Source organism: Manis javanica, chromosome 11 (assembly GCF_040802235.1).
Source record: "Manis javanica isolate MJ-LG chromosome 11, MJ_LKY, whole genome shotgun sequence".
NCBI classification, from domain to species: domain Eukaryota; kingdom Metazoa; phylum Chordata; class Mammalia; order Pholidota; family Manidae; genus Manis; species Manis javanica.
In genome coordinates, this window is record NC_133166.1 from 20928436 (window position 1) to 20949395 (window position 20960).

Below are 20960 nucleotides of genomic sequence, written 5' to 3' on the forward strand. Positions count from 1 at the left end.
CCCCTTGGAAATAAACCTTTTAGACAATTTAGGATATATCATTTACCTTTGTATTCAGAGTTATTCTAAAGTGAACACTCTATTTTGTTTTCTACCCACAAAATCTGAGTCACAGAATAACACAGCAAAAAGAACCATCTAATCTAGCAATTCATAAATGCTAAAATGTTGTGAAATGTTGTGTGTTCATGCATTTGTATATCTTTTTTGGGGATAATAGCTTTCATTAAGTCACAGCTGTTGTGATAAAAAAATGTTAAGAACCACTAGGTTGTAGGGAAATTAATACCCGGAGATGAGATGTTACTAAAGCCAAGGCCATAGGTTCTTAGACTGACCAAACCAAAAGGAGTCTTAGAGATCAACATATTCAGCCCCCTCATTTTACCGACAAAAATTAGGAAGGCCCAGAAAAATTAAATACCTTTCCAAAAGTTATAAAACCTTAAGTGACCTTTGACAAATTAATCTCAATAAGTCCAAGCCTTCTTAAAAAATGAAGTATAATTAATAAGACCTTTTTCAGAAAATTGCTGTGGATATTATATCAGTCTACAGTCTGTTTTACATAATTGTGAAATCCAAAAAAGCTCGGAAAATAAAGTTTTTTATTAACTCATTAAGCAACCAAGTCTGACCTCAACTGACATGAGATTTTTTAGTCTTTATTTTCTGACTTAGGCCACTACCTGATTATATAAAGTTTTACTGGAACATATCCTGCCCATTCATTTGCGTATTGTCTGTGTCCACTTTCTCACTACAAAATCACAGTTGAGTAGTTGTAACAGAGACCACATGTCCCAAAAACCTAAAATATTGGCTATCTGGCCTTTTACAGAAAAAGTTTACCAACTCCTGACTTACATGACCACTGACTATTACATAATATTCAGTTTATGTACTGTATTACTCTTCTAAAATATGAAAAATTATATATTCAGAAACATCTGGCCCTAAGGATTTCAGATAAGATACTATGAACCTATCGTAACTGTAGTGTAGACTTTGGAGCCACTACCACTCAGTAGCTGTAATTTGATCTTTCATGTTCTCATCTGTAAAATAGGGATTATTATCCTAAATTAATCCTCAGAACTTCACAGGGTTATCAGGAGAATCAAATGAAGTAATATATACAAAGCCCTAGGAGAATTTCTGACTCATAGTAAATAGTCAGTAGTTATTATTTTGAAATTCCATGCCTGGTCCTTGGTATATGTTCACTTAAGTGGCAGGTCCCTTAATGGGAGACCTGGGACTAGTCTTTGTACTCATAACATAATGTACTTTTCCGTTATACTCATAACACCGTAAAAAACATTTACATTTTTTATAGTACTTCTTTTCTAAACCTCTTCCAAGACCATTACCTCATTTATGATCATAACAATTTTGGCTACTAAGTAAGATAAGCACTAATTTTCCCACTTGTCAGGTAGGAAACCCAAGGCTGAAAGAAATCACTGGCTTACCTAGACTGAACCACTAGTTTCAGGCTGAGCCAAGGAGAGATCTCAGGTATTGTAACCACTAGCCTTTGCTCTTCCACCTGATCTCATGGCTTTTCAGTGGTCAGATGAGACAAACTCCAATGCACTGTGGCTATGTTTTCTGCTGTCTTGGGCCAGGGTGATGGTCCACCTGATCTCATGGCTTTTCAGTGGTCAGATGAGACAAACTCCAATGCACTGTGACTATGTTTTCTGCTGTCTTGGGCCAGGGTGATGGTGGCTCTGGAATGGGATGCTGGGTAAATCTTTTCACTTTTAAGACAGTAATTGAAATTCTCCCTTTTTTCCCATAAGGGATTACAGGATGGTATCCTATCATTTTACCAGAAGATGGGGCCCTGCCTCATGGCTTGGAGCTCATGCAGAAGATTGTAGGTGGTCTGGAACTTTCAGTTTCCTTCACCCATCCTGGAGATAGAGAGCGGGTGTTGGAAGCTGCTGAGCTATTGGGCTGGAGTTTTGAGAACAACCTGAAGAATCTTGTCAAAATGGATGGAGAAGAGCCAGCCACTGTCACCATCTCCACTCCACGGCTCTGGTTGCCCATCCATTGTGTGCTTCTTGCTGGCCATAGGCACATTCATAAGAACACATATTGCTACCTCCGCTACAAGCTGTATGATCATGAAAGCTTTTGGACCCCTCTCAGGAAGCCTAAGGAATCTACAAACAAAAAGCAGGTCATGGTTACTTTCAAGGCATCCAAAAGAGCAGATGTCACTAGGGGCCCATCACTGCTCTGGTACTTCAGAGAGGAGAGGTTAGAGATCCAAGTATGGCGGGCTTATGGCAATGACAGTATGGAAAGGCCCCACCAGACGGACAGCTGGATTGGCTCAGCCTATGTGGACCTGGCCAGACTGGGGGAGAGGTCAGGAAGAACATTAACTGTCAGTGGTAAGTGAGGAGGTCGGCCTCACCTCTTACGGTTTGGGTACCTGCTCTGTGATGAGCACTATGTGAGATGCCGCCTCAGACATGATTTTATTTGATCCTCTAAGTAAAGTCCAGCAATCCTGTGATACAGGCATCAGACCCATTTTACAGTTATGAAAATGGAGGCTCAGAGGGGTGGGTCACTGCCCAGGATGACAAACTATTAAGTGTTCTTTCCATTATTACATGGTAGAAGATTAGTAATAATTTAATGATACTTTCTGAAACTAAAGTGATTTTTTAAAAAGTCTACTGGCTGCTTAAAAATAGCGCATTACCTAGTGATAGCATACATTGGTAGGGTATGTATGATACATAAGAACTGGCTCTGAACTTTGTAGCTATAGATTACACCCAAATTCATCAGATTTTTGCATCAAACATCGTGTCTACCATATTGTTAGCACTCAGTTAATATGTGTAAAAAAAAAAATGAATTAATTGGGATGTACCTTTAACAACATATATAATAGCCTAGATGAGAACCTAGAATGCTAGTTTTGTTAATATACCGAACAGTGTACCTGCTAAAGAGGCTAAGATATTATTTCTGGTCAGTACACCTTTAAATGAGACAGAAAATCTCCATGGTAATAAACTGGTTTACAAGGCAGAAAGGGGGAAAGATAACTTTTGCAAGTGGCACTGTGTCCTGGGTGCTTTCCTTTCAAACATTTATTCATACTTAATACATGTGCTTGGCCTTGAGAATTCAAAGTTGAGTAAGAAATAGTCAATGAGCTTATGGTCTAAATGGGAGAATAGTTTAAAAAAAATACTCAGCGTGAAGCATAAGAACTATAAAAAGATATTCTCTGTGGTGCCTTGGGGGCCCAGGGAGGCAACATCTCCTTGGTTCAAGGACAGCACCTCAGGGGAAATGATGCCTGACCTGAGTTTCAAAGGATTTAGGAATAAGCCAAAAAAGGGGGAAAGAAGGGCATCTAAAAAGGGAACAGCCTGTGAGAAGGCACAGAGGCATGAAGCAGTTTAATGCATTTTAGGCACTCTAAGTAATGTGTTACTGCTTGATCATAGGATAGATATGGTGGGAAATGATGGGAGAGGAAGCAAAAAGGCAGGCAAGAGCCCTGTGTTGAAAGCCTCTTTCAAACAAAAGAGTTTGGACTTTTTACTTAGCACTATGGAAAGCTATTATAAATCAGGTCTGAATAGAAGAGTGACAGAGCTTTACATTCCAGAAAAATAAGTCTTGTAACTATAGTGCAGAATGAATTGGAGATGGCCAGACTAGATTCTTTACAGACATGGTATTTATTCATCTTAACATTCCTGTAAGGTTGGTTATTATTTCTCTACTACACAGTTAAAGAAACTGAGTCACAACCCTGTTTTAGCTCTATTAGTCTTGTGCTCTGACCTAGTTGTTGAGCACTTGGCCCAAGCTAAAGGAGGAGAACTATCATCCCGGATTCTCTGGTTCCTTCTGGATCCCACATGTGTAATTCTGGCTCCATCGAGCACCTCATCAAATGTCATGTGCCCTGTTTTATCTGGGTGGGTCTAGAGTCACTTCAAAGACACTGCAGAAAAAGTCCTTGAAATAAGCAAAGCTCACTTGAACTGAAGTTCATAAAGATGGGCTTTTAACCTCACTATGCTGAGGAAAGTAGGTTTGGGACACTGAATATAGATTTAAGGATCAGCATTCACAGTTGCCTCCTTTTATTGAGTGATACCAAAGGCAGTATTATATTTTTCAGTTAACTTTTCGGATTGTCCATTTCCCTCCACATCCCACCAGTATATAGTTTTTTATCCTCTCATAAAAGGGCCTTATACAAGGTGTAGCATTTGATGTATTTATTAATCACTGAATGAGTTAATCAAACCATCCAATCCATCCAACTGTCTGTTCAACTACAGATAAGTTTCTTGAGAAAAAGGATTGAATTATGTTGCTTTTGGATGTCTTCTCTCCTATGACTTACCCTTATTTTCTGCTTATGATAATCATAATTTACACATTGAATTGGAAGAAAACAGATTACCTAAAAACAGAAAAGACAGGAATGGTTCCATCTTATTGCTAATCTGTGAGTCAATTAACTCCATCTTCCTGAATTGAAATAAGTCAAATGAAGTACATGTTGAGATTCTGAAAGAACTATTAGTACCTTCTGCTTTATAAATAAAATCTCATTGTAATATCTAGCAAGCCAGTAAAATTCAAATCCCTGAGTTTAAATCTGCCACTTACAGTAAAAGTCATCTTGGCAGGTTACTTAACCCCTCTGAGTTTCTGGCACATGAAAAACACTCAACAAGTATTAATTTCCTTACTTTTTGTCTTGTCTTATCTGCCACCGCTTCCTGCTTATCTTCCGAGTGATCTTCAGAGCTACTGCCAGAACATATGTAGTTGTTGAAACAGGCAAAATTGAGCATCAGGGCAGCTTCCTGATGAGAATTCCTAAGAACAAGAGCCAGTGGGACCTGTAGAAGAGAAGACAGGCTATTCCTGATTTTATACAAATCTTAGACTTTTAAGAGGCTTCAGAAAGCATCTAAGCCTAGTCATCCCTCAGCACACAAATCCCTTCCACAACAGCTCTGTCTGGTAGTCATTTGGCTTTGGCTTCAAATCAGAACTCTCATTACTTTCATTATTGGAAATAGTGTGTGTTGGGGGAAAGGGGAATAAAAATTCCCATACTGTATACTAACTTCACAGGTTCTTTTGCATATTGGTTTGTTGGGACCTGTAGGCCTTCCAAAGGAGAGGACCACAGGCACCCGCCACAAGCATCTCCTCCAGGATTAGGGAATGTTCTTGGTTCCTGCTTGCTTAGGCTTCCTCTCCGTCCTTTTGCAGGTGTGTATCCTCTATTTGGACGAAATGCTTCCAACCTCTCCGGAGCTGCCTTGCGAGTTCACGCGGTTCTTTCCTCTCTTTCCCCACACCCTGGGCCCACTTACGAGCTGGACTCCATGGACTGCAGCAGCCACAGTGAGTCTGAGCAACTCCCCAGAAGGAGTGAGGAGATCCAGCTCTCCCCACCAGGCCGCCAGAAGTCTCCTGTGTCCACCCAGCTCCCCTGCAACAGCATCACAGCTGAAGTCTGCCCAGCCCCAGAGGGCCCTGCTGAGTTGAATGGGACTTTTGCCGTCAGTGTCCTGGTGGAAAGAGCAATGCACTTGAGCTTGAAAGGTATGCTCTGCTCACTTATCCTGGAAGATGTATCTGATTCCTTAGGCTGTGGCCCTGTCTTAAATCTTTCAAATCATGGCAGGATCTGTAAGAACTGTTAACCATCTTAGTAATTTTTATTTCTCAAGACTAAAGATTTAAGCAACACAAAAACCTTTCTGAACTTCTGTTCTTTGTCAGTTAGCCTATTTTTCATATCATAAATTCTCCAGTCCAGAAACCTGAATATTAGCTTAGATACCTCTCTTTTCCTTATTCACCATCAAATCATCAGACCCCTTAAATTGTTCCATCCCTTAAATTTCTCTCAGATCTCCCCCTTCTCTATTGCTGCTACCAACACAGGCCATCGTCTTCATTATGCGTCAAGGGCCAAAAAGTTCTTAACACTGGATCCATGAACCCCAAGGAATTCAAGGATAAAAGTCAGGACTGGTGAGCTTGGATAGAAAAATGATTGCATCTTACTTTTATTAGCCTCTAACTAAAATTTAGCATTTCCCTCCAATTGTGAATATAGGCAATAGACCCTAGTAATATTAACAGAACCTATGATGTTAATAGAAATCATGTGAGTAGAAGTCACAGTTATGTTCCTATCACATTGTAGTTATTGCAGATACCTTGGAATATCATTTATACCTGTCATAAATTTAAAATTACAGTGGTTATTAAGCCTACAGTTAGATCTTTTTATGTATTAGTGAAGCACATATATTACAATATCACAAAATTTGTTAAATATTTTGATAGGTATGCCAATATAATTTTATTTTACATACTTCTGTGTATTTATACTATGCATTAAAAAAAACAGTATTAAAAGAAGAGGTCCATAAACCTCACTAGACAGCCAAAGAATCCTTTCTCTACCTTTATTCATCCTTATAATCTCTCTAATATCTTCCCTTTGCCATCATCCTTCTCTTTGGCCTGGCTAATTCTTTGGCCTCCTCTTAAGCTTGAGCTCAAGCATCGCCATTTACCAGAGAGGTTCCCTGACCTACAAGCCCCCTTCCTGTTTGCCCTCCTGGCACTTTCTTGCACTCTTGCTCATAGCATGTATCACACACGTACTGAAATTGTTTGAGTCATTTTCTTCTCCACTAGAGATGAGCTGTTGAAGAGCAGAGACTTTATATCATTTGTTCACTCTTCATTCAACAAAACTTGTTGTAGTATTTGCGATGTGAAAGCACTGTCCGTGGTGCTAGGGATAAAGCAATGAACAAAACAGACAAAAATCATGCCCTTTTGGAGCTTACGTTCTGACAGAAATGTATTCAGCCTTGTATTCCCAGCCTATAAGGTGTGTGTGTGTGAGATTTGGAGCAAGTTACTATTTCTCTCTGGTCTTGAATTTCTTAACTAAATGGCTGGGGTTGACAGTTCTGAGATGGCTTAAGAGCCAGACAACCCCATAGCCTTATGAGTCCACAAGATTTCAATGTACATCTTTTGGTTTGTCCTGCCAGTTGGCTTCTCTTCTCTCTCTGTTGGCCTCCCAGTTTGTGATATACTGGAACAGAAAAAAACTCATGCTTACAGTAACTGTTATTTATCTTTCCTGTTTTCCCATACACACCACCAATAGACACTTTTAATGGGATTATACACTTCCATAATAATCCCTAAGGGATCTCATCCTTCTCATATCAGAGACCTTGAAATGTTTTATCACAGGAAAAGTCTTCTCCAAGTACAGTCCTGCTTTGCTGTATTAGAGATACTGATTTCATAAGTCACAGAATTGAGAAACAGTTTTTGCTTTTTTACTGCTCCACCAAACCAGCCTATTTTTGACAAGTCTGATATATAAAAACTGAATTTTTTAAATAAAAAAATCAATAGATGTATGAATTTAAGAGAAGCATAAAAAGGTTTGATTTTTGCAAGAATTGTTTTATTTTTTTATTGTCATTGCACTGAAATAAAATCTTCTATACAAAAATACTTAAGTTCCATTTATGGGGGAGTCCCCATATTGTAAAAAGCAAACTACAACTTTTCAATTAAGTAGCAAATTACATTTTTAAAATATGACTTGGCAAGGTGATTTGACAGTAATTTACTGAGCTTCCTCTTTGTGCCCATCATTTTGTATATTAATTATCTCATATCCTTAGTACAACTAGGGTTATGGTATGAATAGATTATAGTACATACCCTTTTCACAAATGAGGAAATTGAAGCTCAGAAAAGTAAAGGGACATGAGTTACACAGTTGATAAGCTCTGCAAAGCCAGAATTTGAATCCAGCTGTGTCTGAATCTACAATCCATGCTCTCCTCCATACCATCCTGCCTCTGGAGTACAAGTTATAGCTTTATTTGCCAGCTAGTCCTGTCTGCACTGTGGTTACCAGTCACTGGAGCCCAGAGTGGGTATGTATTGCATACTGTTCTGGTCTTATATTGCAAGAATGGTTTAGCAAGTAGTAAATCTGTGCTAGGCCAGGAACAAAGAGTACAGAGCAAATGCCACATAGTTTCTGTCATCGAAGAGCTGATAACCCAATTAAAATGACTAGCAACTACACAGTTAATGCAGTAAAGCAGTAAAGCAGCATGCTCTGAAGGCCAAAAGGATAATACAGCATACAGTGTTTAGAGAGTTTAGAAACAGAGAAGTCAAATATGTCTAAGAAATTAGGAGAACTTTTTAGAAGGAATAGGATTTCAGAAAGATGGAATGAAATTCCAGGTGACTACTTCAACTTGAAAAAAGACATTGAAATTGGAAAGTATGTTCTGTGTTTGCTTACAGCAGGCCTTGGGGATTGTGATAGGGATTGGTCCATTCGAGTGGCTGGGGACAGTCCAGTGGTGACTTCCTCCAGCAGTGCTTGCCTCCTTTCCCTCACCACCACAGCAGACAACAAGCTATCACAGGGGCCTTTGTTCATGTACCTTCCTTAGCCTAGATTCCTTTCCCCTTTTCCAGCCACCAAATTCCTCCTGGCATTCTGTTCTTGCCCTCATTCACCCTATTCCAACCACACTGGCCCATCTTTGTTTTTTCTTGAATATAGGCAGGCCCCTGCTTTGGAGCCTTTGAATCTGATGTTCCTCTGCCTGGAATATTCTTCATTTCTGGCATGTCTGTAGTGAAATCACTTTGTCTTGGTGAGGCCTTCCTTGACTACTTACCTAAAGTTGCAAAAAAAGAAAATAAAAAATAAACTCACAGCCCCTCCTCAACATTTTCTATCTCTCTTTCCTGCTTTATTTTTGTCTGTAGCCTTTAATAGTGGATTTTGTTTATTTTTCTGTCTTTCCTAGAAAAACAGAAACAGGGATTTTTGTTTATTAACTACTAAATCCCCAACACCTAGAACTGCGTCTAATACACAATAAATAGCAAATATTTGTTAAATGAGGAAGTGGGTGGGTTCGCCAGCCTTGCTCAGTGCCGCCTCCTCCTTGGTGCCTTTGCTGACGTCCCACTTTGCCTCTCCTGCAGGCAAGTTGCTTCTGGGGAATTTAGCAGAATGTAAGTCACAGGGATTAATAGATTCATTCAACAAGTACTTAGTAAGTTTCCAATACAGGGTATAGGGTCAGTGGCCTCCTACACAGAAAATGTCTGTTATCTCTTCTCCATTCTCACTGCCACCTTGCTTGTTCAGGCCTCAGAAACTTGGGTTAATGGGATAGCCCTCTAAGTAGTTACTGCTTCCAATATCCTTTTTGAATATTTTTTTCATTCTGCCGCCAAGGTTAGATGTCTGGTCAACAAGTCTGATCTCTCTCTCCACTTACAATACTTTCTTGGCTTTGTATTACCAGCAGTCTTGGGGACATAGCACACAAAGGGCCACCCATGTGACCTATTCAGTCTTTTCCACCTCATTTCTCACCACTTCTTACATCCAGCAATTTGCTTTTTGCCAATGCCCCATTCTCTCTCCTACTGCCAAGACTTGGCCATGCTGTCTCCTCTACCTAGAATGCCTTTTTCCTCTCTTTAACTTGCTCCTCATCCTTCAAGAATATACTAAAGTGATACCAACACTTTGAAGCCTACTGACTACCCCATTAGCAGAAACACTCAGTGTTCCCTAAAGATCCCTGTACCACCACCCACCTCCACAGTTTTCCTCCTTCATATAATTTATTACTCTATATTGAAAATGTCCGTTAATTAGTCTCCATTTTCTCCATTAGTCTGTCTGTTCCTTAGGGACAGGGCCTGTGTGTTGCGTATTTCTGTATCCCAGCACCCTGACCGTCGTGATGCAGCTCAGCAAACACAATGTCCTCTTGTTTGTGAATATGATACTTAATACTTCTCACATTTCTGGCATGAGTTACAAGTCTGTTAATCACTTATTTGGCGGCTTTCTGTTTAGCCAAGGAAAAGCATGCATCAGGTGGACATCTGACTTTCAGAGGTGTGTGTTCCCACCTTGCAGTGATAGGTGCATTTAGTCCTTCCTCCCACAGTCGTTTGTGTGTTAGTCAGGCATCATGCCAGGCTCTGAGAGTGCAGACTGCCAGTCAGCTTCTGAAACATGCCTTCTAAGTGATAATGTCAGAAACAGTTCTGGAATGGGTGTCAGAGGACTGGGTTCTGGCCCCAGGTAAGCTGTAAACTTGCTTTGTGACTTTGAGTAACCCATATCCCTTTTCTTCAGATGTAAAATGTGATAGTCCCACAAGATCACCTCTTAAGATTCTCTTCAGCTCTCATCTTCTAAAAATATGGAGCTGAGGGCAACATATACCACTCTTTGTGAGTTAGCTTTAACTTTCCAAGCTTTTGTGAAAATTATGTAAATGCTTCCTTAATAGCCACATAGACTTTTCTCCAGCCTTCAGCAGTGATCTCTGTCTATCCCTCTCATGTCTTACGAGCCTCTTCCTTAAGGAGGCATGCAAGTGGTTCCTTAGTGCAAAGCTGCAGAGGATTCATAAACAGCCCTAAATTATGAGCTTTCTTCTCAGCGAAGTTACACCTGAAGTAGCTTTGAACTTCTGTGGTCCTGGTTCTAAAAACAGCTTCTTGAATACTTATATTAGAGAAAGCTTTGGGGAACCTTTCTTTAAGATCAGCTTCAGTACACTTCAGATTTGCATATTTACGCTAGACAGGACAGATGTCTCTAGCCTTGTCTTACAAATAAGGCAACTGAGAAACAAACTGTTAAAGTGATTTGAAGTAATCTGCATTATACTCATAAAAACTAAAATTACCTTCAGTGTCATCAGCCTTTAAAGGCTCTCTTTAATCTCCTCAGTCAGGGTTAGGAGCCCCTCTGGGTTCCCAGAGCCCCCCTGTGCTTTTGGTGTAGTCTTTATTTTATCGTAATTATGTTTGTTTCTCTCTCCCCAGGTAAAGCATCAAATCTGACTTGTCTGCATGTGTGACACAGAGGAGGTGTCAGTGAGCTTAATAGAACTAGACTAAGTTTTTGTTAACATAGAAATGTGGGCATTGTTTGAGGAGAAAGTTTTCATCCATTCACTCCGGGCCAGAAGGGGAGTTCTGAATTAGAACTATTGTAATGAAAAAACCCTGGAATAAGAGTTGGAAACCTGGGTCTAGCTTCCAAATGTTATTAACCAGGTGTGTGATGAACAAGCCGTTTTAGCTCTGTTCCTTGGTTGCCTTATTTGTAAAATATAGATAGAGACATCTATCTTATGTGATTTTCAGGAATGTTATCAGCCCAAGTTTAGTGTGTAAAAAGTGTGTAAGAAACATTTGTAAATTATAAATTGTTATCCAAGTAGAAGGTTTTGTTAATTTAGTTTCATTAATAATTTTACCTTTCTTGATGCACAAAACTTCTCATATTTATGTAAAACAAAGGAAATTTAGTGAAAACTGAAAATAGTAAAGCTGGCTCACCTCTTCCACTTAACTGCTCTCAATGTGTGTCCCAACCATGGGAGGTATAGCAGCTTTCTTCTGTGCTACCCCCAGAAGTGTTTCAGAACTTGACCCTTTCCAGAAATGTAACAGACCCTGCTGAATTTCTGCCCATAAAGGGAGAGCCAGGGAAACCTGACAGGCCCATTCTCCAAAGCTGATTTCTTTATCATCTGCCTTTTTGGCTGAAAGTATTTCTGTTCAAGACTCAGTAGGGAACAATTTTCTTCCAAAGTCAAACTAGTAATTTTGTTTCAAGGCCTTTAGCAAATAGTAACTTTAAAAATAACAAACCTGAAAGGGGGCAGGGGAGTGGGAGGTAAAGGTATGAGAGATCTGAACAATATTGCTGTACATCTGGAATTAGACAATTTTATTGTGGGGAGTGATATCAGAGCACATGTTTAGATGAGAAGACTGACACCGAGAGAGCCGTACCCAACATGTCACACTAAATCAGTGGCAGAATGTGCTGGAACCTAGGAGTCCTGTCTGTCAGAACCATAATTAGTCCACTCTACGGATCTCTTTCTCAGAGCTTTCCTGAACAGATGTCACTCTCCTCTGCTGGTACACACTGCAGACAGACAAGGCAGCTTCTCTCTTTTCTCCAACCCTGGCAACCATCTGTAGAGGAAGGGCAGTGGGGAGTCTGCAAACCTTAATAAGGGCCTTGGGCCTACTCCGTGCATTCAAGGAACTCTTAGTTTAGTGAGGGAAATACAGATACACAGATTGTTGCAGAATACTGTGGACACTGCCAGCGTAGACGCAGATTCTCTCTCCTGAGCCATGATGATTTATTAGAAGAAATCTGTTGAGAAGCTTGAGCCTACTAAAGAAAGTGAAAGAAAGAGAGAGAGCATTGAGGTTGAGAGAGATGAAAGCTGTGTCAGGGAGTGTCTAGTTATAGGAAGTAGAATCCACCCCAGCCATTGTAAACAGAAAGTTTAATACTGAATACTGAGGTACTTTAGGTCACTCAAAAGGCTAGAGGAGTGGACTCTAGGCTAAACTTTCAAGAAAGAGCCACTGGATCTTTTAATTTCAGAACACAGTGCCAAAACTACAGTCTAGGTGATGAGAAAGTCTCATCATCACTATTACCCAGGGCTTCCCAGCACCCAGAACCCAAACCCTGGAGCAAAAAACTCAGTGTCCTCCTTGCTAGTAGCAGAAGCAAAAGGAAGAATCAGATGTCCTCTGCCTCCTGGCTGCCTTTGAAGTCTGTTGTTACGGCATCTAATTGGTAGAAGCCAATTTGCATCCAGACTGTAGCTACAAAAGAGTCTAGGAAATGGAATTTTGACCTTTTCAATCACTATAATAAAGGAATACAATATAATAAAATTAGACAGCAGTGGATGCTGAACAAGTCATCACATAAATACTGCTTAGTTTTATTCAGTCTTTAAGAAAATAGCTCACTAGATAAAGGTACTATTAGTGCTATGCTACTTATTTTACATCTGTAGTGGTGAGTACTATATTATTGGTTTCTACTAATTATTCTTTGCTTACTGCTGTTTTATTAGAATAATTTTTTCCTGCTCTTTCAAGAATATGCTTGTAAACTGGTTTTGCCATGTTGTGGCCAATGGTTTATTGTTTTATTTTGTTGCTCATATAGTTCTTCTCTGTATCTTCAGTGCTTTTCTGATTCTAAGGCTTTTCTGCCTGCTGGTTCAGCCTTTCTCCAGGTCCTGCCTCATTGGCAGCTCTTGTACGTGTCTCAGCTCCCTCCTGCCTTATAGATACCACCAGATCCCACTTTTAGGGCTAGCATTCTTTCCTGCTCTGCAATTCTCTTTTCCCAGGGCCTCCTTGCAAAATCTCCATTCCCTTTTCTCTCCTCATCACTCATTTTCTTTCTTTATTAATTATCCCCAGTAAGGACTACAAAGTAATGCTGTCCAGTCTATGTGCTCTGAGGTACTGGAAGTCACAAGATTAAGTAACATGGCATGGCGATTTTTCCCCAAGATTAGGGACAAAAATTTTTTAGTTCAAACACTCTAGGACTGTATAATAGAAGATAATATAAAATGCTCATGAATTTTTAGATGTAATACAAGCCTGCTAATAGATACCACACTTAATTGTTGCCCTTTCAAAACAACAGAAATCCTCATACTCTAGAGTTTAATGTTTTCTTCAATCTGGGTTGTTACTTCCATGGGAAAGTTTGAAAAGAATTGGTCTGCTCTGATGGGAATTCTTTTGGTTGAGAAAAATATATCAAAGCAAAGCTACAGGTACTTCTGTTTCCCTAAGAGAAAGCTGAAGGTGGAGAGACTTAACTGGGGGTGTAAAATTAGAGATTCTGTCTAGAGAGTTAAGAGAGGCTCCTCCGAGTAGATTATGCTAGAATACTTTTTATAGGCTACTTATTAAATCTTCTGTAGACTGTTTATTAAATGGTACACTGCTGGTGGAGGGGAGTAAAATCACCAGGTTCTGAGTATGAATTCGTTCATCAGATTTCTTTCTGTCCACAGGGACAGCCTGAGGTCTTTGATGCATAGTTACTAAAAGGAGCAACCAGATAGAGAAGGAGCAGGTTTGATCCTCAAAGATTAACTTCATCTTCGCGGTGAAGTGGGAGTATGGATTTGGGGAAACCTTGAGCTAGACAGGTAGAAAGAACACCAACCAGTTAAAACCCACGAATAGAATTTGTTCCTCTGATCTATGTAAATTATATTTATGACATACTTCTTTTATTTCTGTTCTTTTCTCATCCCTTTATCTGTAATTCTGAGATTCGTAGCATTTTAGAGCTGAAAGGGTTTTTATGGAGTATATAGAATCTATATGATGTAGAGTCTCTATTATTCAGCACTGTGCAAAAGAACTTTGTACTATGATGGAAATGTTCTGTATCTTTACTGTCCAATATGGTCCCCATTAGTCACATGTGGCTGTTGAGCACTTGAAATGTGGCTAGAGGAACTAATGAATGGAATTTTTCATCTTATTTAATTTTCATTAATTTACAGTTAAATAGCCATGTTTGGCTGGTGGTTATCTTGTTAGACAGCTCAGTTCAACTATCTGGCTTCATCAACTATCTACATTGTTTTAAGAGAAAATAAATGATTGAGTCTCCCACATTGGGAACTTGATCTTGTAAAAACTAACAGCAGGATAGTACTCAGTGTTTTGCATTTGCTAACTCTGAGAGAGGCAGTTTGGGAGATGGTTGAGAGCTTGCACTCCAGAGCCAACGTGCTTGACTTTGACTCTCAGTTCTATCATTTCATAGATGGATGACCACTTAGTAAATATTTAATCTCTCTGTATCCCAGAAAATATATAAATGTATTTTTATTTATATAATGGGAATAATAATAATAATACTTACCTCATTGGGTGGTTATAAGGATTAAATGTTAGTATATTTATGGTACTTAGAACAGTTCCTGGCACACAGTCAGTAATATATAAGTGTTGCCTACTTTTATTATTTATTTTTAATCCTAACAACATCTTAGAGGATATAAGTGTCACATCCCCCATTTGAGGAAGGTGTCGCCTAGATAGGCCTTGCCCAAGGGTCACACAGAGTGTATGTGACAGAGCTGATGATTGTTCATCTGACTTTTAAGTCTAGGGCTCTTTGCAGTTTCATCTTTTGCCTCTCAATCCATTTATCCCACAAAGTACAAGAAGATAGGAGAAATCATTTCTCACTGGAATGTTTATGAACTGAGCCTTGAAAGGACAGTTTCAGGTGTAGAAAGAAGACTGGAAACATTTCAGGGTGTAGCTCAAGGTAGGAGAGGGCCAGGAATGACCCAGCTTATAGCTGTATAATGGGAGACTTCCAGCACATTCATTTTGGTACCCTAAAGTACAGCTGTTCCACTCTGTTCTGTTTCAGGGAGCCCCTTGACAAAGCGAAAAGTATCAATACCCAGTTGTTGTGTATCCTTTGCAACAGCTGATGAGCCATCTCCTGTCTACACCCAAGTGGTTGAAAACACAGATTCCCCCATCTGGAATTTTCAGCATCAATCAAGGTTTGTATTTTATGATGCATTCCATCAGCCTTCCAGAATTTGTTTTTTGTTCCAAGAGACAAACTCAGATCAAGGACAATATTGAGCAGATCTGGGAAGCAATTATTTTATCCTAGTGCTTATTAATTCACAGCTAACAGTGGCTTAAAAGTTTTGTTGTGGTGTTTTTTAACTCTGCTCAGTATAGTTAAAAAATTATTCAGTGAGGACCTCTTAGATACCTCTGCTGTGTTCTACGCATTGGAAATTAAAGATGATTAAGACATTCCTGCTATTAAGGTGTTCATGCCCTGCGTGAGAAAACGACCAAAAGAATGTGGCAAGTGCTGTTAAGAGTTGTGAAAAGGATGTGTGGATCTTGGAAAGACTATTTAGGCCAACACTTCAGCTAAGTGTCAAAGAATATAAACAAGTATCTAGATGAAGAAGGCAGAAGTAACTAATCTCAGGGAAGGCTATGAGTTATAACTCCTTGGAGAAGATTTTTGGTGCCATAGAAAGAGGCTGAGATTCAGAACTAGAGAGACTTGGCCTCCAACCCCATCTCTGTCATTTACTAGCTTTGTAACAAGTTACATTACATCTCTGTAAAGTGGGGGTGATATTTACAGGGTTATTGTGAAGTCCAAATTAGATGACATTTAGGAAAATTACCTCATGGTACACGGCAGGTACACAACAAATGTTAGACCCCCTTTGGAATGTGGAGTCCTGATGTCATGTTGTGGTGGGGGCAGGGCTGGCACAGAGGCCTGGGGCTGGGGGAGGGACTCCTCCCTTTTTTTCTGTTACTTGTTACATCATCGTTGAAAGTGTGAGCTCTGTTACTAATTGTTGTTCCTATTACCTTTATGCAGAATCATCTTTTATAAAGTTTGATTCTTGCCCACCAACAGGGTGTCTGATCTGCTATTTTCTTAGTGTTTATGTACCTAATTGAGTCTGATCAGTTGCTCACATGTTTAGTGTTTTGAAATTTGAGAGGCTGAGCTGAGTCAGGAGCCAAAACTGCAGTGACAACTCAGTTACCGTCTGAGGTGAGCTACTGGAAATTGGACAAATTCTGGCCATAGCGGCCAGGGCACTTGGTCTAAAATACCAAATCTGCCTTATGCAGGAGATCAGAGGTTGAACCCCTTAGTGAAGGTGATTTGTTCATTCAGAACATAACTTGGCAAACTTGATGAAGAGACATTAACAGCTCCTGATTTCATCCCCTCACTTTACAGTTGAGACTGTGGCGAAGGAGGTTACATAGTCTGTTGGTAGCAGAGGCAGGATTAGAAGAAAAGTGAATAATGGTACTGTGTAGAATTCCTTTATCACAATTGTTTCATGTGATCTCCTAGCAACCTTGTAGGTAGATAGTATCTCATTTACAGGTAAGAAAACCAGGGCTCAAAGGTGCTGAGTGCCCAGGGTCACTCAGGTGATATTAGAACTGGAATTCAAAGGTAGGTATTTTGACCCCCGTGTGGAATCCAAATCTTTAATACAGTATTCATTTCACTGCAGCACAATACCTCTCACTGTTCGTGAAGTAGGCTCTCTTCAGTTGCCCAGTGGTGTCTAGGGAAGGAAATAAGTCTCTTGGTTTTCCCTGAATCTCCATCTTGCTCATTTGGAGCAGTGGTACCTGGTTTGAAACTTCCCAAATCTTTTTGATTTATAACTGCATAGTTTACTTCATATAAGAAGTATCAAAGGTACTCATTAAATTCTATCTGGTTTGATGGTGAGCACTTTCTTATTTTGGTGACTTGCCTCTGCAGTGTGGCTTTGAAGTCGGGCAAACTAGTTCAAATCCCAGCCCTGCCACTTACTGATTCTTATGCTACCTTGAGCAAATCATTTCCTCTCTCTGAGCCCAGTTTTATACTCTTAAATAAAGGTAATAATAATAATGTACAGATTACATGTTTATCAAATATTTGGCACCATGCCTGGCCCAAGGTAGACACTCGGTAAGTGTTCTTTTTCCCCTTGCCCTCCCTTCTCACCATTCCCCCCTTCTCCCCATTCCCCCCTTCTCCCCACAGCATAAGAAGAATTCTCACCTGCTCCAGTAAAACTGTTCACAAGAAGCTCCCTTTCCACACTCCCTTCCTTGTCTTGAGAAATAGAGTCTGACCGTGGCAGATGCTGTTTGGGCGCAGGTGGGAAGTACTATAGGAGGGGAGCCTGATTTCAGGTCTTGGCAAGTCACTGTTCTCAGAGCTTCCATCCTCTCATTTTAATGGTGAAAGTAAAAACATATCACAGAAGGTGAACATGAAGATGAAATGAAAGTTTTAGGAAAATGCTTTGCAAAGATATCCTTGAAATCTAAGTTTCATACTGCAGAAGCTTCCTATACAGTTAATTTATGGTGGTTGTTTTTCTTAATAGGCTATCAAAAGAGCTTCTTTTGGACCCCCGACAAACTCTGGTGTTCAAAGTTTGGCATAAAGGAGGTATGAACTGTTCTGTGAATATCTATTTGGTTGTAAAAATAAACTCACATCCTTGACAATTTGCCAGTCCTGTTCTCTTTTTAACCAAGTGAAACCATGGCACTGAAGGTACTGGGAACACATGTATTTGAAAGGAATTCCACAGAATGCCACATTATTCTCCTATGGAATTTAAGTCCTTAGAAATTATATCATTTTGTTTGACTACCTGCTTCATGCAGAAATCCAAGTATATTTGAGTCTTTCCAATTGTATCTCAACAATCGTATTATATGGCCCACCAAACACAAGTGATTTTTCCTCCCTTTTTTATGATGTTATGCTTTCTGTCAACTCTGGCTTAAACCAAGACCCAAGCATTTCAGACATTATTCAAGACTAGAGTCTGACAACTTGTCCTTTCTTGTTTTAAGAACCTCCCCAGTACCAAAGTGCTAACATCGTGATCCTTGAACCTAGCTTTACTCAGCTACCATTTATTAAGAGACATAATACAATAGCATTAATAGCACAGACTCTGAAGGCATACTTTTTGGATTCAAATACAGTTCTGCCCCTTACAAAGTAGGGTGACTTTAGGTGAATGTCTTAACTTCACTGTGCTTCAGTTTCCTTATCTATAAAATAGGGATAACAACAGTAACCTACCTCATAGGGCTTCAGAGGAACTAAATGAGTGACTGGTGCTTAGTAAACAACATCTCAGTTTGTGTTGTTTTTGTTAGTGAACAACAGTGTGCTAAGAGTTTTGCAAACATCTCTAATCCTGCAAGATAAAAATATAATTAGTTCAACTTCATAGTTGTAAAACTGAGTCACAAGGAAGTTCAGTGGTTTGGCTGAGGTCATATACCTATTAGCTGATGGAGTCAGAATTCAAACCCAGTTCTGACTGGCTGTAGCCTTCACTGTTTGTACTTCACCCTGCTGGTAAGATTGGATGGCATATGAGGACACCAACTATCTCACAGTTCCTAGACTTGGAAAATTTTGTCACACTAAATCCCTCCTATAAATCTAGCTCCTTTAACACCCCTGCTAGGGCCTGGTTTCCCAGCCTTTGGTTGCTCTGAGTCATCTACAGCATCACAGTTGGCATTTGCCAGGGGTGCGTTTCAGAGCTAACCCCAAAGCCAGTCTGATAAAGACCTGAGAGTAGTCAGGCACAAGGGTATGGGCTTAACCTCTCTCTCCTCCTGTGCTCCTGCTTGGGAATGATGTAGTGATCTGGTTTTGATGATTCATCCCGTGCTGCTACCTTGGCTTCATTCATTATGTCCCCCATTCCTGCCTAAGCTCATAGATATAGGGGGAACTGATCATAAGTCAGGTTTCTCTGAATCAACACAAGGAATCCTTGCTGTTTTATCTAGACTCCCCACTCCTCTCTTACTTTCTATTCTCTGCTTCTCTCTAAAGTACTCCAGAGATTATCAGGCAGACAAGGGTTTGCCTCAATTCAACACTTCATTCAACAATAAGCTTTGGTCTTACACACACAAGAATTCAGACCTTGGCTTTGCCATTAACCAACTGTGTGACCTGAAGTAAATCAGATCACTTTACCTCTTTGAGCCTTTTATTTCCTTGTTTATAAAATCAGGATAATAGTTCCCGTCTTACAGCGTTTTTGTAAGGATTAGAGATACTATATATAAAGTGTTTGGCACATAGTTGATGCTTAATGAATGGAGCTATTTTATTATGCCCACTGTATGTCAGGTACTGTGCTAGGGCTGTTGGATATAGAGAATAAACTACATTTGCTACCTTCCAGGACCCCTAGTAAGAGTCCTATAAGACTCTGCCATAAATAGAGATGAGGGAAACACCCAGACCATTGATGCTGTTGATCTGACTCCATCTCTCAGTGTATGTAGATGCCTCTTTCCCCTTAACTCTCTGCTTTCCACACAGACTATGCAAATCTGTTGCAAAAGGGATTCAAACGAGACCCAACTGTGTTCACTAAATATGTGAGTTCCTTCTCTGTGCCAGGCACTATGCTAAGTGCTAGGTTATAAAGGTAAAAATAAGGCAGGCATGAAGAAGTAAAAAGCTAACCTTTTCAAAGAATATTTCTTCTCTCTCACTTACCAACTTTACATTTCCCTGTATGGCCCCGGAAGATGACTGGTTAGCCAGAGACAGGTAAGATTCCTCAAGGGAGTAACAACCTAAGACAGGCACAGTCGCAGGGGGGCCATCAGGTGAGAAATTGGGGAACAACAGAGGTGAGGCTTAGAACCTCACCCCCCCTGTTTTGAGAGAAATCTTCTGCATCCATGGATGTTTTGTTGCCCTTGTCTAGCTTGGATTAATACTTACTTAGTCTATAGGCACAGACCTGATCATCTACATTTGCCCTCTTATAGCACTAAATTATGTTTTCTACCTTTATCTTGCATCTACCTACCACTTCAGCATTTTATTTAAAAAGATAATAATAATAATAATAATAATAATAATAATAATAAGGGAGAAATGTGGGATTCACATATAAATCATGTATAAAAATCAAACAAATAATCATATCTGACTTGATTGTTTATAGTTCATGATGCGTGATCAAAACCGAAAGTTTCTGTGATATGACTGCCCTTGCACTGTTCACCATATAAGAACTTATTCACTATGTAAGACCTTGTTCACCATGTAAGAACTTGTTCGTTATGCTTCAGAAGATTGGAGACTGTTGAGATATAGAATTGGGGTTGATTAATGACTGTGCATTGAGTCCCCTATACAGAATTTTATTGTTATTAACAACCATTTGATCAATGAATATGAGAGATGCCCTCTCAAAAAAAAAAAAATAAGGCAGGCATGGTCTCTGTCCTCACAGAGCTAACAGTCCAGTGGGGGACACAATTACAGGATAATATGATTAGGCAAATACAGGTGCTCTGTTAGAGCGCATCTAAACCATACTTAGGATGTCAGAAAGGCTTCCTGGAGCATACCTCAGCTGAGAAATGAAGGGGTGTGA

The 20960-nt window shown here is 39.8% G+C and overlaps 1 protein-coding gene across 4 annotated transcripts in view; it reads left to right on the forward strand.

Moving 5' to 3' along the window:
- The window catches only part of C2CD3 (C2 domain containing 3 centriole elongation regulator), a 147895-nt gene that overhangs the window by 94512 nt on the left and 32423 nt on the right, over window positions 1–20960 (forward strand). For 3 of the 4 annotated variants that reach the window (XM_037026237.2, XM_037026239.2, XM_073216021.1), the window contains 4 exons: window positions 1809–2411; window positions 5287–5622; window positions 15380–15518; window positions 17907–17971. In XM_037026237.2, coding sequence (XP_036882132.2) covers window positions 1809–2411; window positions 5287–5622; window positions 15380–15518; window positions 17907–17971 — 1143 coding nt within the window. The remainder of the gene's footprint in view (window positions 1–1808; window positions 2412–5286; window positions 5623–15379; window positions 15519–17906; window positions 17972–20960) is intronic. The other variant, XM_037026238.2, reaches the window with a different exon arrangement.